Source organism: Populus nigra, chromosome 5 (assembly GCF_951802175.1).
Source record: "Populus nigra chromosome 5, ddPopNigr1.1, whole genome shotgun sequence".
Lineage (NCBI taxonomy): Eukaryota > Viridiplantae > Streptophyta > Magnoliopsida > Malpighiales > Salicaceae > Populus > Populus nigra.
Window position 1 is genome coordinate 19,044,000 of NC_084856.1, and position 25,844 is coordinate 19,069,843.

Consider the following 25,844-nt stretch of genomic DNA (forward strand, 5'->3'; position numbering starts at 1 on the left):
AGCACATCAAAACGATCCAAAAAGTACAAACCACACTCAATTTAGTAAAATTTTTTTTTTCAAATTTTGATAAAATACAGTTATAAATGCAATGCCAAACAGTACTTTTAATATTGTTTTAAATTTAGAAAAAGAATGTATTAGTTTATTACAATTTCAGTAGCAGGCGGCCAAAGCAAAATCCAAATCCAAATCCAAATCCAAAGTCTTATATGAAATTATGTCTTACATACATAATGAATTCCTCCAAGCACACAAAATATAAGAAAGCCCATCACAAGAAGATTCTCCATCGGAATGCAAAATAATCTTCGTCAGAACCCACAGTTGAGGGGTGATTTAACACATATGGAAGGCAAAAAAAGGCAGAAGTATAACAGCATCGTCTCTCTTACTTTAAGACGGAAAGCTCAGAGCACCATTTTCAGACCACTGAGCTGTCAAAAGGCAATAAACCGATGGCGTTTCAAGCTACGGAAGAGATACCGATACACTCTCACTGGAACCCCATCTTTAATTTATCGTCGCCTTTTCTCAGAAACTGCGAAGGTTTAACCTCTGCCGATTGTTTGATATTATGGTAATTTTTATAGTTATAATTTTAAAAAAATTATTTTTAATTAAGTTTGGTTTGATATTTATATATGTTTGGTTAAAACTGAAGTTGAATTTAAAGTTAAACAAAAAGTAGTTTAATGTATTTGATTAAAAAATTATTTTTCAAATTAAGATTATAAAATAATTAATATATATATATATATTGATAGTTTTGAATTTAAATATTATAGATTTAATTATTGCTATTACATCATGAAATAAATAATACTTTATATAAAATATTTTTTATTGTTCAATTAAACCATCTACAATTCCATCACGTATGAAATACATCTGAGAAGGACTATAATTTTCTTGATTTCTTAAGCGCGTAATAACATCAGGTAAAATATAATCAGGAACGAAATTGAAATTGTGATCAAATTCTGCAAATATTACGTCATCAATAAAACACAATTAAAAATAATTTTTTTTATGAGATCGGACCCGATTCAATACATTTAGTTTTAGACTAGTCGGTATCATGCACCATTATTCAGATGAACAGTAGAGTCACACTGCACTGTTCATGTGACACACCAATATTCATGTGAACAGTGTAATTGAACTCCACAGTAGAGATGTTTTTCTTAAATATATATGGATTCCCCATACATAATAAATTGTGTTATGGGAAAGCATACAGATTGTGCCTGTGTTTGGCTTTAAACATAAACGCAACCTCCTAAACACTATCGAATCAAAAGCCATCAATTGCACCTTATACAATATTGTTTATTCATAGGTAAAAAAAAATATTAAATATCTTTGTATGAAAAAAAATTATGTGGTATATTAAAGATGTATTTTAAAATACACACGTTGATTAATCAACCTTTTAAACCTTATATATATATATATATATATTATTTTAAAAAATGATTTCTTTCATTGAAAATACATAAAATACTATAAAAAATATAAGTATAAAAACAGTAATGTAAAATATCATATAGCTCTTTTTAGTAAATAGAAACAATAAATACTTTAGTAAGGATCCACACAAATTGACATCCAACATCCTTAAAATGAAATAATTAAGGTTAGTTAGTTTTAAAATATTTAAGGTTGTTTTTATTTTTCATGTAAAACAACCTTTTTAATCTAAAAAATCACCACTTCTCATGCTTTTTTAAATAGAAATAATATACCTTTAAATTACTTTTATAAAAATCAACTTCCATTCTGAAAAATAAAGCAACTAATTTTTAAAATTCTAACTAAATACTTTTTTAATAAATTATTTTGTTTTAAAAGTTAGGAAAACACGAGCCAAACAGGTGAAACCCATCAAAATCATACCCACCGTTTCTCTTACAAATAGATGGATCAGATTTCTTGATGGCACCAATATAAATTTGCTATGCGTTACACCAGATTATCAAACTCTGATCATCTTTTTAGCTCGTTTGCCTTCAGTATAGCAACAGTAGCAAGCAAGGCATACACTCCTACTAAGATCTAGTAGCTATGTAGCACAGCACGCATGACCTTCTCCTTTAGAGAAGCAAAGGAAACCCATTTGGAGAGAGTTGAGGGGATGAGAAAATGGCTAGTGGGGGTGGATATGGAGATGCAAGCCAAAAGATAGACTATGTATTTAAGGTGGTGTTGATAGGGGACTCAGCAGTTGGGAAATCACAAATACTTGCTCGATTTGCTAGAAACGAGTTTAGTCTTGACTCTAAAGCTACTATTGGTGTTGAGTTTCAAACTCGGACGTTAGTTATTGATCATAAGAGTGTCAAGGCCCAGATCTGGGATACTGCTGGTCAAGAACGGTAACTATTCTTTCTTTCAGATATTCTCCCTGTTTTTTTTTTGCGTCAACGAGGAATGCTAAGAATAGTTTCGTCATTCCTATGTTTTTGTTTTTGGTTGGTCCAAAACTGTGGATGGGATATGGTTTTTTCGTCATTAATAATATGCTAGTATGCTTAGTTGTTTTTTTCTTGCTTTACTTTGTTTTTCCGTCATTGGTTGGATTGCAGCCTGTTTGTAGTTTTTGATTAGTGAATGTCAGACTTCTGGATGCGCATTGATCCGGTTTAAAGCTTGTGGTATAAGTATGGATATGTATATGAATTGATATAATGTGATCATGCTGGATACGAGGCTGTTCATGGTGATACATATAAAGGTAGATCTTGATTCTCGACTCTGTCAAGCTGTAATGGGTGATGTGTCTTCAGGTCAGCCCTCGCTATTGCTGGCCCTTAAAATTAACATTTTTCCTTGCATATAAAGCGCCGATTGAAAAGTTTTGCTACATTATTAGCTTTTCTATATCTTCTTTGGCCACCTCTATTGCCTTTTTTGGTGGTTCTGTTGGTTGAGGATTTAAATTCTCATGTTTATAGTGCTGATGTTATGGCTGGAGAAAAGGTGGCCTTTTGTTTGATTCTTGATGAAAGAAGAATTATTTATTTTTCTTAAAGCTGTTTTCGGCCTAGGAAGTGGATCCGGCTTATGTCACTATTCTTTTGTTCATCCTCAAAGAATAACACATCTATTGTGGGGTTTTGTCTTCCACTATATAGACTGTTCTAAGCCTCAGTATTTTTCGTAGTAGTTGATATAAGGTTGTTAGAGCATCGAGAATTTAGGAGTTCCAAAGAACTTTGTGCAATTCCGAGGAATTTCATTACATTGTAAGGTTAAGTTTAAATCTTCTTTAGTGCTTAAAACTTTATTGTTGAACAAGAAAGATCGTTTATCTTATATTATCTTTGGAGCTATGACATAGCTTGGAACAATTCTTGAAATATATTCTGTATGTATCAAGGTGCGCAGAGATGGACATCATATTTAATGACTAGATACTATCGTTAAGAATCTTTGGGATCCAGGCTGGCAATTATTGTTTTTTGCAATGAGAGAAAGGGAAAAACACAGGCGCCTTATGAGATCTTACTCTATGTGCTTTAACACAAAATTCCATGTTGTTGTGTTCTTAATCTGGGAAGAAAAGGATACTGTATTTCATTGCATAGAATAGATATTACAATTTTATAATTCATGAATATTGATTTCTTCTCTGCTCACGTGGTTCAATGAACAGGTACAGAGCAGTCACAAGTGCATGCTACAGGGGTGCTGTTGGGGCAATGCTGGTGTATGACATAACCAAACGCCAGACATTTGATCACATACCACGCTGGCTGGAAGAACTGCGTAGCCATGCCGACAAGAACATAGTTATCATTCTGATTGGGAACAAAAGTGATCTTGAGGACCAGCGGGCCGTACCCACTGAGGATGTCAATGAATTTGCTCAGAGGGAAGGACTATTCTTCCTGGAGACCTCAGCATTGCAAGCAACGAATGTTGAGAGCGCCTTTATGACACTGTTGACAGAGATCTTCAACATTGTAAACAAGAAGAACCTGATTGCTGGTGAAAATCAAAGCAACGGTAACCCGGCATCCTTGTCCAGCAAGAAGATCATCATTCCAGGCCCTGCACAAGAAATTCCATCTAAGAGCAAGTGTTGTAGATAAAGTCAATTGTGATTTGATCAGTCCTGGCTTTGAAACTGCATGCTTCTCTTTAATGGGCTCCCAACAGCAATTTTGTTTTGAAAGGCGTGATGTATTTATTTGTAAATTTTACCGTCTTATAGTTTAGTTTGCATTAGCAGCTGACTAGTTTCTTATTTTGAGGTGAATCTGAGTCGCATATTATCCTCTCAATCTCATTCTCGAAAAAAAGGTTTGTATTGTCACGGGCTGTTTTGAATACCGTGTACCCCTGCTTTGAATTTGTGTTGTTTGGAAATGGCTTTGAAACTGCATGCTTCTCTTTAATTTCGCTTTAATTTGCCCCCGATAGCAATTTTATTTTGAAAGGTGTGATGTATTTCTTTGTAAATTTAACATTCATATAGTTTAGTTTGCATGAGCAGCTGTTTGGTTTCTTATTTTGAGGTGAAGCTGAGTCGTATATTCTCCTCTCAATCTCATTCTCGAAAAGAAAAGGTTCATATTTTCATTGAATGTTTGGAATACCTTTTATACCCGTGCTTTGAATTTCTGTAGTGCAGTAATGTAAGGTGGAAGTGAAAAGGTTTATGGCGGTTCTCTGTTACTTGAGAGGCTTTTTAGCAGTAGTTCCCTATTCTGAACAAAAAGTTGCAACTTTTTTTTTTTATTTGCGTGGGGTGTCCGAGCCAGTTTGCGCGCACCACGACTATTCCCTATGGTTCACTGGACATCCTGTAAGCTCAGGAGCAGGTAAAACATCGTGGGGATGACAGACGTGCATATAGAAGATCGAACCCGGGATAGGGACGGAACAAGTCATACAATCAACCACAGCAACTAGACTCTCAGGTGCACAAAAAGTTGCAACTTGCAACCACTGGTAGTGGATGTGTCTATTCTCTGCCCTCGGACTAGAGATGATAACGTTTTAGCATGCAGCCAAGTGGGTAAATTTTACACCTTTCCTTCATCTCCCCCACATCAGCTTTTTATCCCTTTTGTTTTGCTTTTCAGCTCTTCTTCTATAGTTTAGTCATTTTTGGCAGTCAATTGCAGTGACCATCACGCTCAGATTGGATCTACCTTTCCAGCAGCCACTGGCTATCGTTGAAGCATCCGTCTTGGTAGGATCTGACATGGCTTTGCTGTCTGCAATCAAAACAATGTCGTAAATCGTGAATACACATTTATCCACTAATAACCCAAACATGGTAGGTACTGCTACATACCTCGCATAACTATTACGCAACAACCCATCATAACCTTTGATGCCTTCTCAGCATCAACAAAGTCTGCGAATTTTATTGCTTTATACTGCCCTGCCACAAATGCTTGAAATCCACCAGGGACGTTTATAGGTTTTTTTTATCTTTTTTATCTAAAAAGATTTCTAACTTTGAATTTCCTTCTGCTTGGTGATGTGCGGAAGAATTACCGGCAGATATCCTGAATGCACATGGGGTAGAGGTACCTTCTCTTGAAGTTTGTCGCTCTTTTAAAAAGAAAGAAAGTAAAAGGTGTAAGCAATTAAGAAATGAACAATTCTCTGTTAAATCAACCTAGGCAACCACCTTTTTTGGGTGAAAAGAAACATATAGAAGAACTGCACTCTAGCAATGTAGGTCATGGCACAGGGTTGTGGTCTTGTAAGAAAGAAACTTTGGAGCCGGTCAATCAACATGAGACAGCACTAACAGGCCAGAGGAAGAGAGGGAATGGTGGAAATGCCGAAGCTGAGGCTGAGGCTGAGGCCGAGGCCGCCACCTAGGAAAGGAAAAACAATATAAAGAAAACAATACTGCCAAAATAGCATGAAGATATACTTACAAACATCTTCAGGCCGATATATGCTATCTTAAGTTATTGGCCAACACGAAAATTTAACTCAAGGACATCCTTAACCGACTTCGAGACATAGAAAATTCTCTTCACATGTTTCTTGTCACTATTTCTTGAGATTAAGTGGCCATCAAAAGGAAATGAATCATCAATCCCATAGAACATCTTTATGCTTTTGATAATAGGCTTCATCTTCAAAGAAAAGAACAGGGTCCACCCCTTTCCATTTGCCTCGAGTTTGCAACTTTCTCTTCCATACAGCCTTCCCTGACTCAGTTTCCCCATTAATTAGAGCTTGGGCTTCCTCTGAATCATTTTGGTCAGATATTTTAGAAAGATCAGGTTCCATTGCAGCTTCATCTGGCTCATTAACAATTAAATCTGCCTGAGGCTAATTCATAATTTTTTTCTACAGCAGCATCTACGGAGTCTGGCTCCATCCCACTATTTTCTGCAGTAACCTGATTCGATAATTTTTCCTGCAGTTTAGTGTTCTTGAACGAACTCTTTTTCTTACTGGGTTTCTCCTGAATGGCTGCAGGAAAATCATGAATTTGATATAATACAATGAACGCCTAACATGCAAAGCAAAAGAAAAAAGTGACAGACATCCTTCAAAAGAGGTTGGAGTCATCATTTATTTCAAGTACCGAGTAAACATTTTGCAAGTGGGAGATGAGACGAAAGCGACATGAGCAAAGGAGCACCATCTTCAGAACACAGGAAACTGTGGGGATTAGGAGTAACCATTACTGGCTACAAGGTCCAATTAGCCTACCCTCATTCTCAACATTAACTGCTCAGATTCTTTATAACAACACGATGCATCAATAACACTAAAATTCACCTGGTAAAGGAGAGAGTTTCTGGAGGACAGCAATGAAAAAGGCCCCGCTGTTCTGATCATGAGGCACTATCATCATACAGCGTTTCAGGAGGAGATCAGAAACTTCCTCAATTAAATCTTCAGTGGAAGCGTCCTCCATTGGCTGAAGCCCATCTTCAGAATTCACACTTTCACGTTCTCTTGCTCAAGGCCCTTTTTGGCTGGGGCACTGTAGCTTTTGCCTGAAGGAAACATGCTGGGAAGTATATGATATCTGTGGAATTTGGAGACATCTTTGTGGGAAGCTAGCCAGAGATCTTTGTCACGTACTTGTAGACCCCAGAGAACATGAATCATACCGTATACAACTAAGAAATTGAGAGCAGAACTTGATTGTGAAATGCTAAACTACTGCCCATTGAACAATTTCATCCAAAACCTGTCACAACCCCAATATTAAACACCTTGTTTCCTAATAACACACTTTTTTTTCTTAGAACAGGGAAAAAGCTGGCTAACTGACATATTGAACAAAACCCAGCTATGCCTTTAGTAGGGAGAACATTAGACAAGACAGACCAAAAGAGTACGGATATCCTTTAGTAAATATTGTAATGCACATAATATTTAATGACAGTATTTGAGAACATTCAAATATAAAACCCTAACCCAGCATAAAAAAACAAAGGAAATAGCATAAACTCCTCTAAACTTCGTGTCAAATCCTCTAAACTTCGTGTCAAAGGCTCGCAATTTAAATAACAATTTTCTTTGGCTTTACTCTAAAGGCAACTAATCATTCTATTGACAACATCCAAAGCGAGATGAATATGCTTAACTTCAGAATGTCTGAGAAACGGGGAACAAATCATCTCTCATGGAAATAAAATAGCACTGGCACCGGAACTATGAAAGATATCTTTTTTAAGATCTGTATTGCTAGCCTATTAAGGCTTCCATAGTAAATGGACATGGCAGGAATAGCATACCTTCCATTTTCTGACACCAGGCCGATGAACAAGTTGAGGAAGGTTCCCTGGAGACGTCAACAAGTTCGACAGACCCTCCACATTTCCGTACAATCTAAAGAAAAACAGGCATAATACTAAATTTAAACAAAATTGAGAATTATTATTGTTATTTTTTTTAAGGAAAAAACCTTCAACAAAGAAGTCTAATGGTGATGTACTTGAGAATGGATAAGAGATTACCTCAGATACCACAGCCTGATTTTGAACTGGATTCGTTGAGCAGGTCGAGCACACCATTCTTCCACCAACTTTGAGCAATGAAATGCCTGTGCATTACAATATTATGTGTATTAAATCTAGCTGGTGTGCAGCTCTAATTGAAACCAATCCATGTATTCGATTGACAAAGTTAATGCACACTGTTATGTGAGCCAGCAATACATATAAATGTTGCTGATTTTTGGCAGGACATTGTCAATAAGGGTCACCATACGCTTTCTGGGCCACAAGCTGATTGTTCCAGGGCAGGGAAGATGCAGCCATGGGATAAGAGAATTACTAGTTGTATCATGTAGGTTAATTTCAGTAGCTCTCTGTTGTTCTTACGTGAGAACATTGCAACATGAAATAGAGGCATTTTTATAGGTTGTGTCAACCTTAATGTGTGGGTTAAAGTACTTAGTTTGAGTATTTCTGGAAAAATGCACAAGCTCTTGAGCAGGACAGCATCACAATTGCTGCAATTTCTTCAATTCCCTACAAAAAAGTGGGTATTAGGTAAATCTTCTAGATAATCTCGAGTTGAAGAATCTTATTCCTATTTTTCTGGAGTACAAATTAGTTTGCAGCAGTCCTTACAAGGCAACAGAGAGTTCCTAGACTTTCTATTAGCATCTCATTAAACTTTGGGAAACGGGCTTGTTTTTTTGGCTACTGCAGGGCATGTTGCCCTCTCCTTATCTCTTGTTTTTACACTTATTCTTCTATCTTTCTCTAAGGATATATACTGCAGCATCCAATCCACAGTCAAGAAAGGCACCAAATTTTTTCATCTCCTGTTATCATCAATCCCAAGTTTTACCCCATTATTATATTAGATACCAGCGTTATTCCCTTGTTGTTTTCTCTCCAACTCACCAAATGCTAGGAAACCTAATTCTGCAGCTACCATAAACTTCCAAGAAACCAAATTCTTCAAATCTAACCTTCATGTTGCCCTGAAATCTCACCCAATTTCAAATGCTATTTACACTACTAGCCCCATGACAACTCTTTTCAAAGTAAAAGCCTTGAAATCCCTGATTGTCTGGCTCTAGCACACCATATTAACACAAGTGAGCAGATTAGACAACTCTGTCCTACATCCAGAGAAGCCTTTGGGGTTTGAAATTGACAACCATCACCCAGTAAACTTCCAGGACAGTCAGAAGGAGGACTAGTGCTTCTCTTGGTTGCTCTAAGATTTATAATCATTAATCTAGAAACCACAGAAGTAGAAGATATGAAATTTGAATTAACATGCTATTATGAGAAACAAATTATCAGCTAAAACGAGCCTAAAAGCTATGGTTTTTGAAATTGCAAGGAAATGGCAATATGAGGTATTTCATTAAGGTACCTCGCAACGCTATCTGAATTTGCAGACCATGGAGCCCATTGCCATTTCCTGGATTCCTGTATTAGAGGGGAAAACAAATATAATCCACTCTGCAAGCTAGTGAAACATAAACATGAGAAACTATCCCCGCCATTTCCTCCACATATCTGGAGCCTTGCGGAGGGTACCATCTCCACTACGGGGAACATCACACAACACTCGATCAAAGAGAAGCTGACTAATCTGTGGTTCGAATGTCATTTCAGAAGCTTTAGGGCCATTTTTGTCTGAGCGGCACCCAGGGAAGTGCTGAGCTTCATTATTTGTGACTATCAAGTTGGCAGTGCACATTCTTTTGTTTGGTGGATGAGAAGATTACATCTCTGGACATCCAGATCATTAGCTATAACCTAGATAAGTAAATTAATATTAGTAATAAAGAATCAACTTCTCATTCTAACATTAAAACGAAGTGAATCAAATAAATCAAATAGGAGCTTCCAAGTACTGATACAATTCAGGGTAAAGAGATGATTTAGCAAAATGAAACAAGTAATACAATTGAGCAGAATGTGAAACAAAAAAGAAAAAAAAAACCATTCCATCAGGTAGGAAAATCATTATATAAACCCGAAAGTAGACTTGCCCACCATGCTGACAGCCTCCTGTCTGGTGATGTTTCCAATTTCATTTTCTAGCTTTAAGAACTCATGGAATCGGAAACAATTATATCAGAATCACCAGTTGTTAAACAAAGAGAAAGAAACCAAAATCAACAGCTCACACATATTCACACATAATGTAAGCCCTAAATATGAAAACCAACAAATCATATGCAGGTAGGTAGTGGAAAACCTCTTCCATTTGCAATCTCCCTCTCTAATTTTTCTTTTCCATGGAAAACCAAAAAAATAAATTCATTCGTCAAAAATGGGAAAAGCCATTTCTCCAAACAGTTACCATATAAAATTAGGCATGAAAATTTTAAAGAACATAAAGCATTTTTGCCCATAGGAAATTTTATATATTGAAAATGGTTGGAATATCATGATTCTAAATGAAAAAAAATGGAAAACAATTAGATTGATTTTCAGAAATACATAAAAAAAATGTTTGAGGTGTTTTCCAAGATCCAGAGAAATCTGATAGCAATAATTCCATTTCTCTATAGGAAAATATAAATTAACTGAATATTATTGGTAGGAAATCGTTTATGGCACACAGTATACTTCAGTAGTAGTAAGTATAATGAATGCATTGCACAGGTCAATTGTATGCAACTGAAGATAGAAGAAGATAAATTAGATGTAAAACCTTCTGTTTAACAGATGTCCAGAAATAAGAAAGGGAAGAGCAGAATTAAGCAAATGTCAGCATTATCAGATAATTGTATTAGTTCAATAGAAAAGATAACAAGTTCACAACAACACTTGAAAAGCCAGAGATTTACAATCAGAAATTGCATGATTTACCTCTCAAGGGTTTGGTTCTTCCTTAGTTGCATCCGGGAAAAATTTGAATGCCAAGCAAGATTATCAGGGTACCAAGGCAATGGTCTGATAGCCTCCACTTCATCACCATCAGTGGTCTGTAAAAAAATCACAAAAAAATAGGGGAAAAAAAAACAGTAGGCTATCATCTGTAACAACCAGCATTTTTTGGCAACATAATCATCAAAGGTGTTATAGTTTCAATATAGATAAATACAGGTTAACTCTGCTTTTAGAGAATTCATAAAGTCATTCTCAAGCTGCGATTTGATATCTTCACAAAACTGGCTTCTGCAAAATTGAAGAAAAAGATAAATCACAAGGTTGATAACTTTTTCCCATGCTGTAATATGCAGTTTCGAGGCTAAAGTTAAGGAAGAAGGTAGGAAGAACACAGGAGAACTTATAGATAAACCCTCCAGATGCAGTCCTTATGCTTGTGATTGCAGATGTCCAACATGCAGCATCTTAATTCAATCAAAAACTCGAGGGGAAAATGGACCTTATACCACAAATATCATTTCCCGCCATTTTATTCTTTTCCTAGGACCATATTTTTATTGCCCAATCACAGTCTACATCCCCCGTCTTCCTTCAATCCCTAAAGCAGCCTCCAATTGAAAAGGATGTCTAGTTTGACTTACATTGCTAAAATCAGCAGCTAAATTCTTCATCCACCTAATGACATCCAATTCATGTAAAACAGAACTGAATAGCAACCCTATATCGGGAGATTCATCTCATGTGTTTGTACAATTCTTACCTATCCTGGCTAGTCTGTTGCTGCTGACAACATCAACAACTGCAAAAGCCCAACCTCTTCACCCCTAACTCCTAACTTCAAAGGCTTGCATCTTGAACTTGAAAAAAAATAAAATACTAACTGTACATCTTTTTACTGCTATAGCATGAAGTAAGAACAATTACAAACACACTCAGAGCGCCAAAACAAAGAATTAACCAACAATTCAAATAGCAAAAGAAATCAAAGTTTTACCTTGAATTGATTCTAAAAGCAGCAGGCAAGGGTGTTCTAAGAACTTCCACAAAGGTATCCCATTCTTCTGGTGTCACTATCCCTTGCTCCTATTACAAATAGAAAATCACTTAAACCCCACGAAACCAAATCAAACAAAGAACCATTCTTTGTTAACCAGAAGAGAAGCAAGTATAACCTCGTAGTATTCATCAAAGCCAGGATTTTGAGTTGTAAAAGGCTGCCAATGAGTCTTATTCTCAGAGTTTCTGTTGCTGTTGGGATTAGAAGAGGCACTGTCAGATTTGTGGCGTTTCCAGACATTCTCTCTGCCATCACGAAAGTGCTTTCTTTGAGTTGGTGACCTGTTTCCTCTTCCTCTCCCTCCCATTTTCTTTTTCTTTTTGTTGTTGTTGAAGATACTCTGCTGTTTATCTCCGTACACGACTGTGCCTGGGATTCTTGCTAATGGACTAGGTTTCTGTACAGGTTTAATGTTTTTCGGGACCGTTTGGAGGTTTCTGTACAGGTTTAAGGTTTTTCGGGACCGTTTGGCGCAGGAATTGAATTACTGTTTTGCTATTTTTGAAATGTTTTTGTTTTAAATTAACGTTTTATATTTTTAAATATTTTTAATATATTAATATGAAAAATAAGTTTTTCTTTAAAAACATTTATTTTAATATATTTTAAAAAAATTATATTTACTCCAGACAAGCATGTGTAGTTTAGAATAAATCTCAGATTCAAACAAACGACCTGTCTTTTTCTCTTCAAAGCTTTTGACCTAGCCCAATGTACAAATGAACCCATTATTATAGCCCATTTTAAATGCTTATGTCTCTATCTGAACCCATTTTCAACGCTGATGTCTCTTTCTGAACCCATTGTAGCCCGTTAACATATTTCTTTTCCGGGCCAAAGTTGACGAGATTTGTAAGGCATGGTATTATAATAACAATAATTATTATTTTTAAAGTATTTTTTATTTAAAAATATTTTTAAATAATATGTTTTTTTTTAAAAAAATTAATTATGACATTAACCCATCAAAACTATTCAAAAACATTTAAAAAATCAATTTTTTTTGAAACGTGACCAGCTACGTTCGCAAACACTTTGAAAGCATTTTACATGTTTCCAGTTCTTAGCTAGGGCTAGCAATCCAATTACAGTTCTGTTCTAAGCATCGACCACTACACAAATGTGAAAGGATTCTTCTGAATGAATGGCTATGCATGGATTGAAAAGGTGTTAATATCTCCTCCTTGATGCGTGTCCAATTTTACAACACAAAATAATGGTAACCGGCCCGAGTGTTCATGTTCAGATTGTAGACCAATTTATCTCACGCCCACAGTTATTGAAATGCCTTAATTGGAATTTGTCTATGGTTATGCTAAAAAGGAATTTAAGTTGTGTTTGAGATTCTCATGGTATATTTTAAAGTGTTTTTATCTTGAAAATATATTAAATAATATTTCTTATATATTTTTAACATTAGTGTAATAAAAAAAATATTAATTTAAAGTTTTTTTTAATAAAAAATTAAAAAAATATGATACAACCGCACTCCTAAATGGTAATTTAGGGAATATCTAAAAATATAATACTACTTAACCCCAAGATATATGATATCATTTACAAAGCTAAGTTTAACCCATAGCTTAGCATAAAAGGATTGATTAAGCAGAGCATGAAAATGGGACATGACAGGGATTTAACTTCCTGGCGTCAACAATTATATGCGTATAAAATAAAGTAATCCCAGAATGCCGTCTACTTGTAAGAAAAAAGAAACAAAATTGAACTATACTACTCATAATAAATGTTTTGTAGCTTGTAAATTGGGAAATATTCAGTGAACCATGGCAAGTTGTTAGCTTTTCGAGAGACATTTGGGTGCAGAGTCAGACTGCATAAAACAGCATTTCGAATCCCTTCTCACAGACAAGCACAATTCCATGATACAAGAGCAGGACCCCATGAACACTGATGTCACATGACAACAAATTCTTCAAGCTTTACTTGCTGTTGAATCATTAAAGGAAGAAAATCTTGATAAACAATGATCATGGGTTTTGTTAATAGTTAAATTGACTTCTAGTCTATGCTTAACACTGCTCTAAAAGCATGTTTGATTCTGCCACAAAGTAAAAGAAAAAAAGAAGGGTAGGCTAAAGAGAATTATTCCCCACAAGATATATGCTTCCTGCACAGTGCTCACCCCTCCCCAGGAATGAACAGTACTGAGCTTTATCTAATTCCTTATTATATGGGAAAGTCAAACCTCATTTACTGCAAGCACTTTCGGTCATTAACGTGTTAATTACTTTTTAATCGACATGACGTGTATTCCATTTCATTCGAGGATAAGGGTTATTCTAGCACAAGAGGAAAGAAGATTGGATTGTTCCTGTAGTCTTTTTCCTAGATTTTTTTTTCTTTGTAAGATTCACGATGGATTGGCATTAATGGTGGAGTTCAAATTGGAAACATCATCTCTTTTATATTGCTTGCAAGAGTGTTTATGGAGGTAGACTGAGTTCTGGTTTGGATTGAGTTTAATTTCTTCACTGTAGTTTTGGTGCTTTGAAATTTTACGTTAGTATGGTAAGCAATTGTTTACATGCGGGCATACTTTAGGGCTTGCGTATGATTTATAAGATTTGATTTTATAGCTATAGCTTCCCTTTTTCACAGCGCATGCCAGTTTTAACGAAGGTAATTAAAAACAAAGATGACATAAAAATATATAATTTACAGCCAAAAAAGTAAAAAATTGATCGGTTTGTCTTCTACTGATCTAAATGCTCCTAATTTACACAACCTCCTAAGAACTCTATAATCTCCAATGGAAAAAAAAAATCAAACTAAGAGCACTGGATTCTCATAAATTCTTGTAATCTTCATTTGTAACCGATTTTTGAAATAAATCAATAATATTAAGTTTGATTTTCATCTGAAAAATTTAAATTTTATCATGAATCACTGACTTTGTATTGAATTTAGCATTTGAGTTTGAGTTTCATTTTAAAAATTCGAGAATGTTGTATGAATGACTTATTTTTTGTTTTGATTTTTTATATTTATTAAGTGTAGGGTATTTCTCTTACACCTTTTATTTTATTTTATAAAACATAACAATAAAACATGGGAAGAAGAGATAATAGCTGGGTTTCAAATCTCAAATTTCTAACTAAAGAACAAAAATGATAGTAATTTAAATTCAGTGGATTGCTGCAAGGAAAGTTTATATTGGAGGGATGTTTACACACACCCTTTCAAGATAGATGTGATGATATTTATGAGAAATGTAATTTAATTGGTTAAATTTTAAATTTGCTTTATAAAGATCACTAGTTCGAGTCTTATAAATTTCATGATCATTAAAGATTTATATAGCCGTTAATTTTAGAATTTATAAAATTAATTGAAATACATATAAACTGGCTTGGATATCAATATTAATAAAAAAAAGTGATGATATATGTATGTAGTAGAATGTTTTCTAATTAAGCTATATGTTATTATATATATATATATATATATATATATATATATATATATATATATATATATATATATATATATTGTAACAATATGATAATACTTCAAGACAAGACATATGTCAACATCTCTAGGATGAATGGCCTCCATCTTGTTCCCCTGCCTTCGACACTTAAGGAGTATGTCATGCAATAAAGACCGCTCCACTGGCTAATCCAATCAAGAGCAACAACGTCGCTGTTGGTTTTCTGGGCCAATTATTTCACCTGCATGCTCTTCTATTTCACAGAGAACATCTGCAGTCGGTCGTCTGAGATCTCTCTCTATATTTTCAGCGTGTCCTCGGAAGGATAATTACTTTCGTATTGCCTTAGTATATATCTTTATTAGCAATTTTGTTATCTTTGGGCATATGCTCTTATCCAAGTTAAAGAAATGCATAAAACACCTGATCTTCTGACAAAAACCACGAATTGTCGTGTGATTTTTCTTGTAGTTTATGCGGAGGGGGAGGTCCGGGACAACACTTAATGACGCCAATTGCTTCCGGCCCTTGTTCCAGAGGACAATATGCCGGCCGCCATGAGAGATTTGATGGCTGGTAATTCAAAAACAAATGGGAGTCGAGCTTTATCTCCGGGCAAGCCACATGCCCCAACTGCCCTAAGCCACATCCATGGGTAACTTGCATACGGGGGAACCATCAAAGGGAAAAAAACAAAAAACAGTCCCATCAATTAAAATGAAATTCCTGTGAGCAAGGTAACATGGGTGAAAGGAACATGTTTCTTAAAATGTCTTTTTATAAAAAAGTTTATTAAAATAATATTTTTTATTTTTTAACAGTGAGGAACAATTATTCAGGGGCAACTTTACTTGGCATTTTAGCATGGAAATGCATAAATTTACTGGTGCCCATCCTTGTATTCCATGAAATTTTAGCATGCCATTAAAATCTTGTCCAGACGACAATCCCGGGGCACGAGTGAGGCCATTTCTTCCGGAAATCACATGGCCAAAGAAAAGGAAAAGAAAAGCTACACCCTGGATTTCAGTAAGCACTAAAATACGTACATATATAGGCTATATATTAAGTTGTATATCGAAAAAAGAACAAGAGAAAATGAAGTTTGATGGTAAAAAAGGACAAAAGAAAGCATGCTGGACTTCAGCAACAGCTGAAAGTAGGTATTTTACGGTGGTATATCTTTTAGTGTTTCCAGTAGACATAATTTATTTGTTGACTCAGAGGCACACGACACCATAATACTTTGTGATATTTGGTTCCACTATGAATTCCACTGCAGTATACATACAGATAGTTGTTTACTTTCCAGGCTATGATCATGCGAGAGAAATTAATATAAAAAAATGCTCATATGATCCTCGCATGATTTTGAGCACGCCGCTCGAGTTATTGGACGTTTGTTCTTGGAGAACATGTTTTGAAGTTAGAAAAACGAAGTATAGACGTACAGTCGATGAGCACTATACAATACAAAATGGGTTAATATATATGTATATATATATATTCAATTCATCAATGGTGAAAAAGGGCTCTAAACCCAAATTAGATATGAATTTTCCAAAGAGGAAAGAAAGCCATTAAAAAAAGGGTGGCTGAGCCTGTTGATAACTTGATATATATCCAGGAAGATAAAAACAGCAAATTCCATGAAAGAAATGAATCCAAAGTCGGGAAGAAGGGCATCTTGGGTGTCGCGATTGTTGACGCACCCACATCACAGGCCTCCACTTTCAGTTAGATATCCCTCTCACCCCTAACTTCAAAATACCCATTTGGCTTTTCTTGCCTCCCATTCTAGTAACAAAAACATGTAAATTTCTAATCTAAATAGGTAATTTAACTAGTGATCTCTTGTATTTATTTTTTTAAAATTATTAAAAATTTATATAATTATTAATTTCAGGATTCGTAAAAATTAAAATGTACACAAGTTAATCCAAACACTAACATTAATTTAAAATAAAAACTATTAATATCTTGACACCCTCCCAAAAAAAATCTGAAGGCTTTTCTTTTCCTTGCCTATCATGTAAATCATCACTCGACTGTTTCGTTAATACCGTGTGTTTTGTGACCAAAAATAATATATTAAAATAATTTTTTAATTTTTTTTATTTTTCAATATTAAAATCATTGAACAATAGTAATTGTTTATTTAATATTTTTTATATTAAATATATTTTTAAAACGGATTGAAATACATGTCAAAACATAATGTTAAAATATAGTGTCAAACAACCTTTTATGGTCTAATTGAGAGTGTGATATAAATTGTTTTTAAAATGTGTTTTAACATAAATATATTAAAATAATAAAAAATAATTAATTTCAAACTAAAAACAATTAAATTTTTTTAAAAGAACGTTAGAACACAGTAACAAACAGTATTTTAGTGTAAGACGACTCTGTTTTTTTATAGACAGTTTAATAAAGGCAATAACTCGATGACAACAACATACCATACATAGATTCACATACATGATATATTCATAAATACATATTTCCAACAAGTTTATAAGTCCATATGCTGAACAACAACAATAGCCCATATCTCCCCCTCATAAACTATCAACTAATAGTCTAATACTGTAGTGCTTGGAAGAAGAAGAAAAAAATGTCTCCTCCCTTCCTAGCCTCTCTCTTGCTCATATCCATCGCCTTTACCTCTGCCTCTGTTGTGCCACTCCAGCCTGGATTTTACGCCGAGACGTGCCCGGAAGCTGAATTCATAGTCAAGGATGTGATGAGGAGGAACATGATTAGAGAACCAAGAAGTGCTGCCTCAGTCATGCGTTTTCAATTCCATGATTGTTTTGTTAATGTAAACTTTGATATATACACCAAAAACTTTACACATGCTTCCATTTCAATCTTGCATTTTTTTTTTCTAACAAGGATCTTGATTCGGCTTTATTTGATGGGTTCTTCTTCTTCTTCCTTTTCTTACAGGGTTGTGATGCTTCTATGCTGCTCGATGACACACCAAACATGCTAGGAGAGAAGCTCTCTCTGTCCAACATAGATTCTTTAAGGTCCTATGAAGTTATTGATGAAATTAAGAAAGAGTTGGAGAGGGTTTGTCCTGGGACGGTTTCTTGTGCAGATATAATCATCATGGCCTCTAGAGATGCAGTTGTCCTGGTAATTAATTTCTCTCTGTGATGTAAAACTCCGGTCTTTTTTCTTTAATTCTTAATAGAACAAAATTATAACCTAATGTACCACTATGGTACTAACAACTTGGCCGTAAGACAATTGGGTCTTGGGTTGCCTAGCCACCTAGGCAGCAAGCTTTTGCTCAGGATATTCTGCGAAATGGGTCCTCTGTGTCTGCCTTTCGTCCTTTATCATCCATACATTTGAAGAGGACAACGGCGTAGCTATAGCTTGTCTTTAAAAAAGGTCATGCTTCACCCCTTTTTTCCTGGTTCATTATTGCAGTGACTAGCCAGGACTGTACTTCAAATTTGAGCCCTACCTCTGATCCCCTTCCTAGGAGTTGAGCACTATTAGGCTAATATATATCCCCACTAGCTTGCTAATGTTGAACATCTGGTCACAAGCACTGTGTATGTGGATGTGGCCTTTTCTCTAGTCTGCTAGAGAAAAATCAAAGAGGGGCAATAATTGTAGCTTATGAAAGCTCACAGTTCGACAATAATTGTATTCTAGACCTCCCATTTGAATGTAGTGGGTCCCTGCACTGTTCCACAATGAAATCTAGTGGCTTAAGGTTTAATTGATAGTAACGTGTTATAGATGCTGGTATCCTGATTCCACTCCAGAAGTAATGAAGAGAAAAATCTCAGAAGAATAGACAAGACTTGGTCAGACAGAACACTTTGTTAATGAACTGATTTTTTTGCCCTTTTTTTATCTGAAACCTTACTCTTCATTCTATCCTCTGTTTTGAATCAGAGCGGAGGACCTGATTGGGAAGTGAAGTTAGGGAGGGAAGACAGCTTAACAGCCAGCCAAGAGGATGCCAACAATATCATGCCCAGTCCAAGAGCTAATGCAAGCCTTCTCATGGACCTCTTTGAAGGATACAATCTCTCTGTCAAGGATATGGTAGCCCTTTCAGGGTCACATTCTATAGGTCAGGCTCGGTGCTTCTCTATAGTCTTCAGGCTCTATAATCAATCAGGCTCTGGCAAGCCTGACCCAACAATTGAGCCAAGGTATAAAGAGAAGCTGAACAGGCTTTGCCCACTCGGTGGAGATGAAAATGTGACGGGAGACCTCGATGCAACACCAACTATGTTTGATAACAGATATTTCAAGGACTTGGTTGCTGGGAGAGGGTTTCTTAATTCTGACCAAACACTTTACACATTTCCTGAAACAAGGAAGTATGTAGCCCTTTTCAGCAAAGACCAGCGGGCATTTTTTAACGCCTTCGTTGAGGGCATGATAAAGATGGGTGATCTGCAGTCTGGGCGGCCTGGAGAGATTAGAAGCAATTGCAGGATGGTCAACAGCCGGCCTGTTAATGCACTGTTGGAGTCTTGAGTGAGAGATTAGGCTTAGTATACAAATACAATAAGATTAAATATAATTCATCTGATGAAAAATGTCTTCTGGGATAATGCTAGGAATGGTGATCAAATTCTTAAGTGGGATTATTGATTACTATCAATTTTATCCTTATGAAGGATGCCCCTTGATGGTATCCTTGGAAATTTAAATATTACTCCTAGAAGACTATTTTGTTGATTCTGCCCCCCTCCATTTCCTCCTTGTTTTTGTCTGTCTACGTTCCCTTTTATCCATGTTTCTTGTTAAAATATATTTTAGCGACAAGAGGCAATGAGAGCTCCACGATTTTTCTCTCTCACACACAATCAAATTGTTTATTAGGAGCCCTCCTTCCACTGATATAGTTCAGACAGCAACGAAGCTGAGATTACTCTGTAGTGATCTAGAAGATGGCTCACCAACTTATATAGAAGTGGGATTTTCAAACAATTATTACACATCCACTGTCAAATAATTTCTTCAAAAAAACATTTTCTAAAATGTTGTTGATTCATGGTGCCAATCGAGCACCACCTAATACCAGTTTGATGTAAGATTCTTCACTAGATAAGGCTTGAGGACCTTCAGATGATGATAAGGAGAAGTTCTTTTTTGATGAAACGCATGATTTTCAACCTAACATTAAATGTTTCGACCAGATATTATAATATTCCATAAAAAAAAACCAATATTAATCTATTTTGCGACGCTTATAAGGAAATTTGTAATGTTCGGTTTAGATTAAAGACGGTTCTTTAACTTAAAGTGAGTAAGGATGGCAGTAGAATTCCATTCTCTTATCTTGTACTCGTTTTTCGTATATCTCTTGACCTTAATATTTAACTTCGTTTTTATTGGAGTCAATTTTCAATCCTTCATTTCTATCTTTCTCAAAAAAAAAAAAACCCTCGATCCGGTGAAAAAGGTTCGTATATATAATGTTTCTTATAATCAATTTAAATGTAATAAAGTATATAATTTATTTTAAAAAATAAGATATTTTACATATATCAATAAAATTATAAATAAATATAAGGGGCTTAAATCTGTCTTTAAATTCATATAAATTTCATATTTTTATGTGTTTTCACTATTTAAATATGTGTTTAATATTATGGTACATTATATTTTTTAAAAATAAATTAAAATTAATTTTTTATATCATTATAAAAAAATATTAATTTAATATTGTTTCAAATAAAATATATTTTTGAAATACATAATAAAAAAAATTACCGCAGTTCCTTATTGTTACTTCGAGCCTGCCTTCATGGAAACGGGAACATTGTCATCTCCACTCTCCAGGACTTCCAATAAGAATCTGACAGCAAAAGAGTGTATGCATAGGAGTTATACGCAATCACACAAGCAGGGGACGCTAATGGGAACAGCTGGCCCACTTTAGAAGCAAGGGGGTGAAATCTTGTTTGACAATTCTTACCAGCAGAAACTGTGGTCCATTGCTTCATGCTATTGGCTACTGAAGGAAGAGGCAAGTAGCATGTCTTTGAGATTGTGACTGTGGTAATTTAAAATATTTTATATTTTAAATTATATTAAAATAATATTTTTTTATTTTAAAAAATTATTTTTAATATTAGTATATAGTATATTAAAATGATATGAATATATATATATATATATATATATATATATATATATGTATATATGTATATATATAAAATTTTAACAAATAAAAAATTTTAAATTTAAATAAAATTTAAGAAAATATAATTTAAAATATATTGTTTTCATCACATTTCCAAATATGCCCCGAACTTTTACAACGATACCTTCCCTACGGTAACCATGCATGCTCTCATTTTGTTTTAAGCATCTTAGTTCCATTAATGGGACGCATGTATTTTTTAACCCACCATGTAAATTAGAAATAAAATATTTATGTTCATACATATTACATTTCACTTGTACAAAACCATTTACCTAAGATGTAAAAAATATTAGAAAAAAAATCATGAAAGATACAGCTTTTAGGTTTGTTCTGGCTCGGTCTGTAAAGGTTATCAGTTCAAGTCTCGCAAATTCAAGGCTCGCTTTGTAAAGGTTATTAGTTCAAGTCTTGTAAATCTCAGGCTCAAGATCACTGAAAATTTATATGCTCATTAATTTTAAAATTTATAAAATTAGTCGAGGTATATACAGATTAATCTAAATATCTATATTAATAAAAAAAATTATTTAAAAAGATAGTTGAAAGCATGAATTAAGTAAGAGACCACATCGTTTTCAGCATCATAAATTCTCTCAATCCCCTCCTAGCATGTTTGTGCTCGACTCATCCCATTCTCAACGGCTCTCGTTTCGTCCCAAAATATTTTTTTATTAGGATGGTTTAAAATTAAAATTGAACTAGTTTTTTTTGTTAAAATTGTTTTAAAAATATTTTTTAAATTAATTTTTTGTAATGTTCTTGGATTATTGTAATGTGTTAATGTGTTAATGTTAAAAATAAATTTTAAAAAATAAAAAATTATTATTATAATATTTTTTCAAATAAAAAATATTTTAAAAAATAATTTTTATCAAACCCTCCTAGTATAAAAAATAAAAAAATTATTTGTACATCAATTAATTGATGCCAACTACTCCAAATCTGTCAAACCGCTAAAGCCACTAGCTTCAATATCCTGCAAATTAAGACGTGTGTGGGGATAGAACTATGAAGTCTCCCTAGCATGATTTTCAGCGCAATCAATTAATGCTTCAGGACATTGAGCTCCTCCTCTTCAACTGCATATATTTTAACAAAGCATCACGGCAACTCATCATCCTTCCATGGAACCGGAACATTTCCACCAGCCTTGTTACAAGCACGACGCATCTCTACCTCAAATTAACACCAAGACCTAAGCTACCATGCATGCTTCATAAAATGCAATGCCTAAATTTAACCCGTAGATTAGACCTTGAAGTTGAGAAGGGATGATTCAATGAGAAAGACCAGGTCTTTAACGTTGGCCATCAAAATAACTAGTTTAATTTGTGATGTTCTCGAAGCAATAAAGCCACCAAACTAGCAAATCAATACACACACAAATTCAGTAATTATTAGGCTACTAACGTTGTGCTAATCTTCAAAGCATCAACGTACATCCCGATATAATTAATGGAGTTGCGCTTTTCAGGTGACCGTGGCACGGTGAAGGGAACACAGTGACGTGAGCTCTAGTACTCCATCCGGCAGGAGTATAGTATGATGCCCTGTCAAAAACATGATATGGCAACTTAATCTGCTTTAATTTGTGATATTTTCGAAGTAATAAAGCCGCCAAACAAGCATATCAACTTTGTTTTGATAAAGACCGACAAATCCATTGATTAATTGATGAAAGAGATTCAAATTATCAACACCCAATGTCCTCTCTACCCAGAACCCATTTTTTACACAAATTAATGGTGACATGGGCTGGGACCTTCTGATCAATGTTTTACACAAAAGGGACGGTGGTGCTGAGACTTGCTTTTGAAAGACATTGCACCGAGACCAGAATCAAGCCCCACCGCCCTTGAACACCGCGAAGAATATTCACGAGAAGAGATATTTTGGCAACTTGTCTTTATTGCTTTCATAGGGGCAAAAATGGAGGGATGATGATTGATGGTACAGGAAAAAAAATCCTAGACATTTGGGCAGGCCCAGATGACTAGGATGTTAATTCCGTAGTTCCCTCCCCACCAAATCCCTCTCTTCCCCCAGACTTCCTCTTCCAAAATTTCCAAAAATGCATCTTTACACGGTCAGCTTAAATTTTGTACGCGGATCTACTGGCTAGGAGTAAATAAGCAAATATCTAACTGACAAGGAAAGAAGGGGAGAAATAGGCCGGCACAAAAAACAAAGTAGAAGGGAGAAAAAAATATCGAGAGAGAAAGAAACAGGAGTTTTGAGTACACCACCCCCAACGCTATTATAAAGATATTAACAAGAAGAATTTATAGATATTAAAAAATATAAGTATCATTTAAAAGTTTAAAAGTGATAATTGACTCACTTATTTACTGCATGCACTGTACATATCAATAAAAAACCTATTAATAACTTGAGTCTAGCTTAAATAACTAATTATCCTAGTTGTTCGAGTCAAAGCCCAAATAGCTAGAATCTTAAAAACCCCTCTTCATCGCTTAATTCTAACTCATTTTGGTTTGTTCAATGTAGTATAGACACACATATTTATGTATTTTTTTAAGTTCTCAAGAGCGGAATATTTTTTTATGTAAAACTGCTTCACAAACCCATGATTGTTTTTTTTACTCGGTCAATTACCAACTTCTTCATCAATTTCAATACCAATGTACACCATTCTTCACTCATCAATGTTGTAACACCCTCGATTTTCAAATGCAATTTTTCTCGTTCCAACAATCATATATGTAAAAATATCGGTAATTGGTTTTTGATACCATTGACTTTTCATTGTCATTGCCACTAACACTATTCATATTAATTTTAAATCAATTCTAGTAAACTTGATGCTTTCAATTTCTAATAGAATTTTAATAGAGTTCTGAGTACGATACTCTCAATGCTATTATAAAGATATTGACAAGAAAAATTTATGAATGTTTAAAAACATAAACACCATTCAAAGGTAACAATTGACTCACTTATCTAACATATGTATCATACACGTCAATAGAAAACCTACTGGTCATTTGGGTCTGGCCTAAACAGCTAGCGATCATAGCTGTTCGAGTCAGGCCCAAATGGTTAGAATCCTAAAAGGCCTTTTTATCGCTTAATCATGACTCATTTTGGTTAGTTCAATGTAGCATACAACACACATATCTATGTATTTTTTTTTTCAAGTTCTCAGGAGTTGCTCACACAAATATTTTTTTGTGCAGAACATGCACCACAAACCAATGATTATTTTTTTTACTCAGTCAATTACCAACTTCTTCATCAATTTCAAGTAAGGATCAGTATACCAATATACACCACTCTTCACTCCTCGATGTTATAACATTTAGGGACTTTCAAATATAATTATCTTTATTCCAACAATCTTATATGTAACAATATGGTATGTTTTTTGATAGTATTGACTTTCCATTGCCATTTACACTAACACCATTCATTTTAATTTTAAATTCATTCTAGTAAACTTGATACTTTCAATTTCTAATAGAATTTTGGCAAAGTTTGCTCTGTCTAGGTCCCTAATCAGTTCTTCATTAACCTATAACACCTACATAACAACCGATAGAATTTCAAATTCCCACAACACAATCTTTCTATTCTCGATGTTAGGCCTCAAGTCATCCAACCAACAAATCATCATTTTAGGTAATGGTATACATATTAATACCCATAAAACATACCATTATTCATTATATATGTTAAACAATTACACATGGCTTTACTTTAGGAGGTAGTTACGTTGCCAGAACTATTACAAATAACTATTTACATTATAATTTGAATCTATTTGATTACAACACGCTAAATGATAAACATACATTGTTTTTATTTAGTGCTAAATGGATAACATGTTTAGATTTCAGTTGACAAAGATTTACCATGAAGCTCCTGCAATCACAAAGCCAAAATAAATTATATGCTCTAAAACTTATTATTACACTCAGTCAGTGGCTTCACAAGTAATAAATCAATTCTTGATAATTTTCTATTTACCAAAGTCTTACATTACATGTAACCTCAATCGCACATGCCATTGATAATTTCTCCATTATATGTCTTAGTAAAATCTTCTTTTCTAGATCACTTTCACTTTTATTTATTGACTTTTTAATCTTTTACAAGTATTTCATTTCATTTTCTAATTTTAGCCAGAAATGATGTGGCATTCAAGAATCCATCGTGGAAGTCTATTCCTTTCGACCTAACATGCAGCTTTGATTCTTGTACTATTTTGTCTTACAATATCAATGTTTAAGATACGTTGTAGTTAGGGTAAATCCCTATATGACAGTCATTTCATACTCGCACCGAGAACACAGGTATTTCATCATGCATCTTTCTACA

General features: G+C 34.5%; 2 protein-coding genes and 1 pseudogene across 2 annotated transcripts; 2 read left to right on the plus strand and 1 right to left on the minus strand.

The window, feature by feature from the left end:
- Window positions 1–1,919: 1,919 nt before the first annotated feature.
- On the plus strand, window positions 1,920–4,403 carry LOC133694796 (ras-related protein Rab11D-like). The gene is made up of 2 exons (XM_062116493.1): window positions 1,920–2,378; window positions 3,659–4,403. Exons 1-2 carry the CDS (start codon window positions 2,146–2,148, stop codon window positions 4,095–4,097), a joined length of 672 nt encoding a protein of 223 aa, XP_061972477.1. The 5' UTR covers window positions 1,920–2,145; the 3' UTR covers window positions 4,098–4,403.
- A 178-nt stretch (window positions 4,404–4,581) lies between these two features.
- Window positions 4,582–12,338, minus strand: LOC133694797 (uncharacterized; annotated as a pseudogene).
- A 5,502-nt stretch (window positions 12,339–17,840) lies between these two features.
- On the plus strand, window positions 17,841–20,032 carry LOC133693618 (peroxidase 17-like). The gene is made up of 3 exons (XM_062114861.1): window positions 17,841–18,137; window positions 18,266–18,457; window positions 19,235–20,032. Exons 1-3 carry the CDS (start codon window positions 17,931–17,933, stop codon window positions 19,826–19,828), a joined length of 993 nt encoding a protein of 330 aa, XP_061970845.1. The 5' UTR covers window positions 17,841–17,930; the 3' UTR covers window positions 19,829–20,032.
- The last annotated feature ends 5,812 nt before the right edge of the window (window positions 20,033–25,844 follow it).

Bases quoted from the DNA above. Each gene is read 5' to 3' on its own strand.
- LOC133693618 (XM_062114861.1), top strand. From the start codon at position 17,931: ATGTCTCCTCCCTTCCTAGCCTCTCTCTTGCTCATATCCATCGCCTTT. The intron at 18,138-18,265 runs GTAAACTTTGAT...CTTTTCTTACAG, and splicing joins TCCATGATTGTTTTGTTAAT to GGTTGTGATGCTTCTATGCT. The intron at 18,458-19,234 runs GTAATTAATTTC...GTTTTGAATCAG, and splicing joins CTAGAGATGCAGTTGTCCTG to AGCGGAGGACCTGATTGGGA.
- LOC133694796 (XM_062116493.1), top strand. From the start codon at position 2,146: ATGGCTAGTGGGGGTGGATATGGAGATGCAAGCCAAAAGATAGACTAT. The intron at 2,379-3,658 runs GTAACTATTCTT...TTCAATGAACAG, and splicing joins GATACTGCTGGTCAAGAACG to GTACAGAGCAGTCACAAGTG.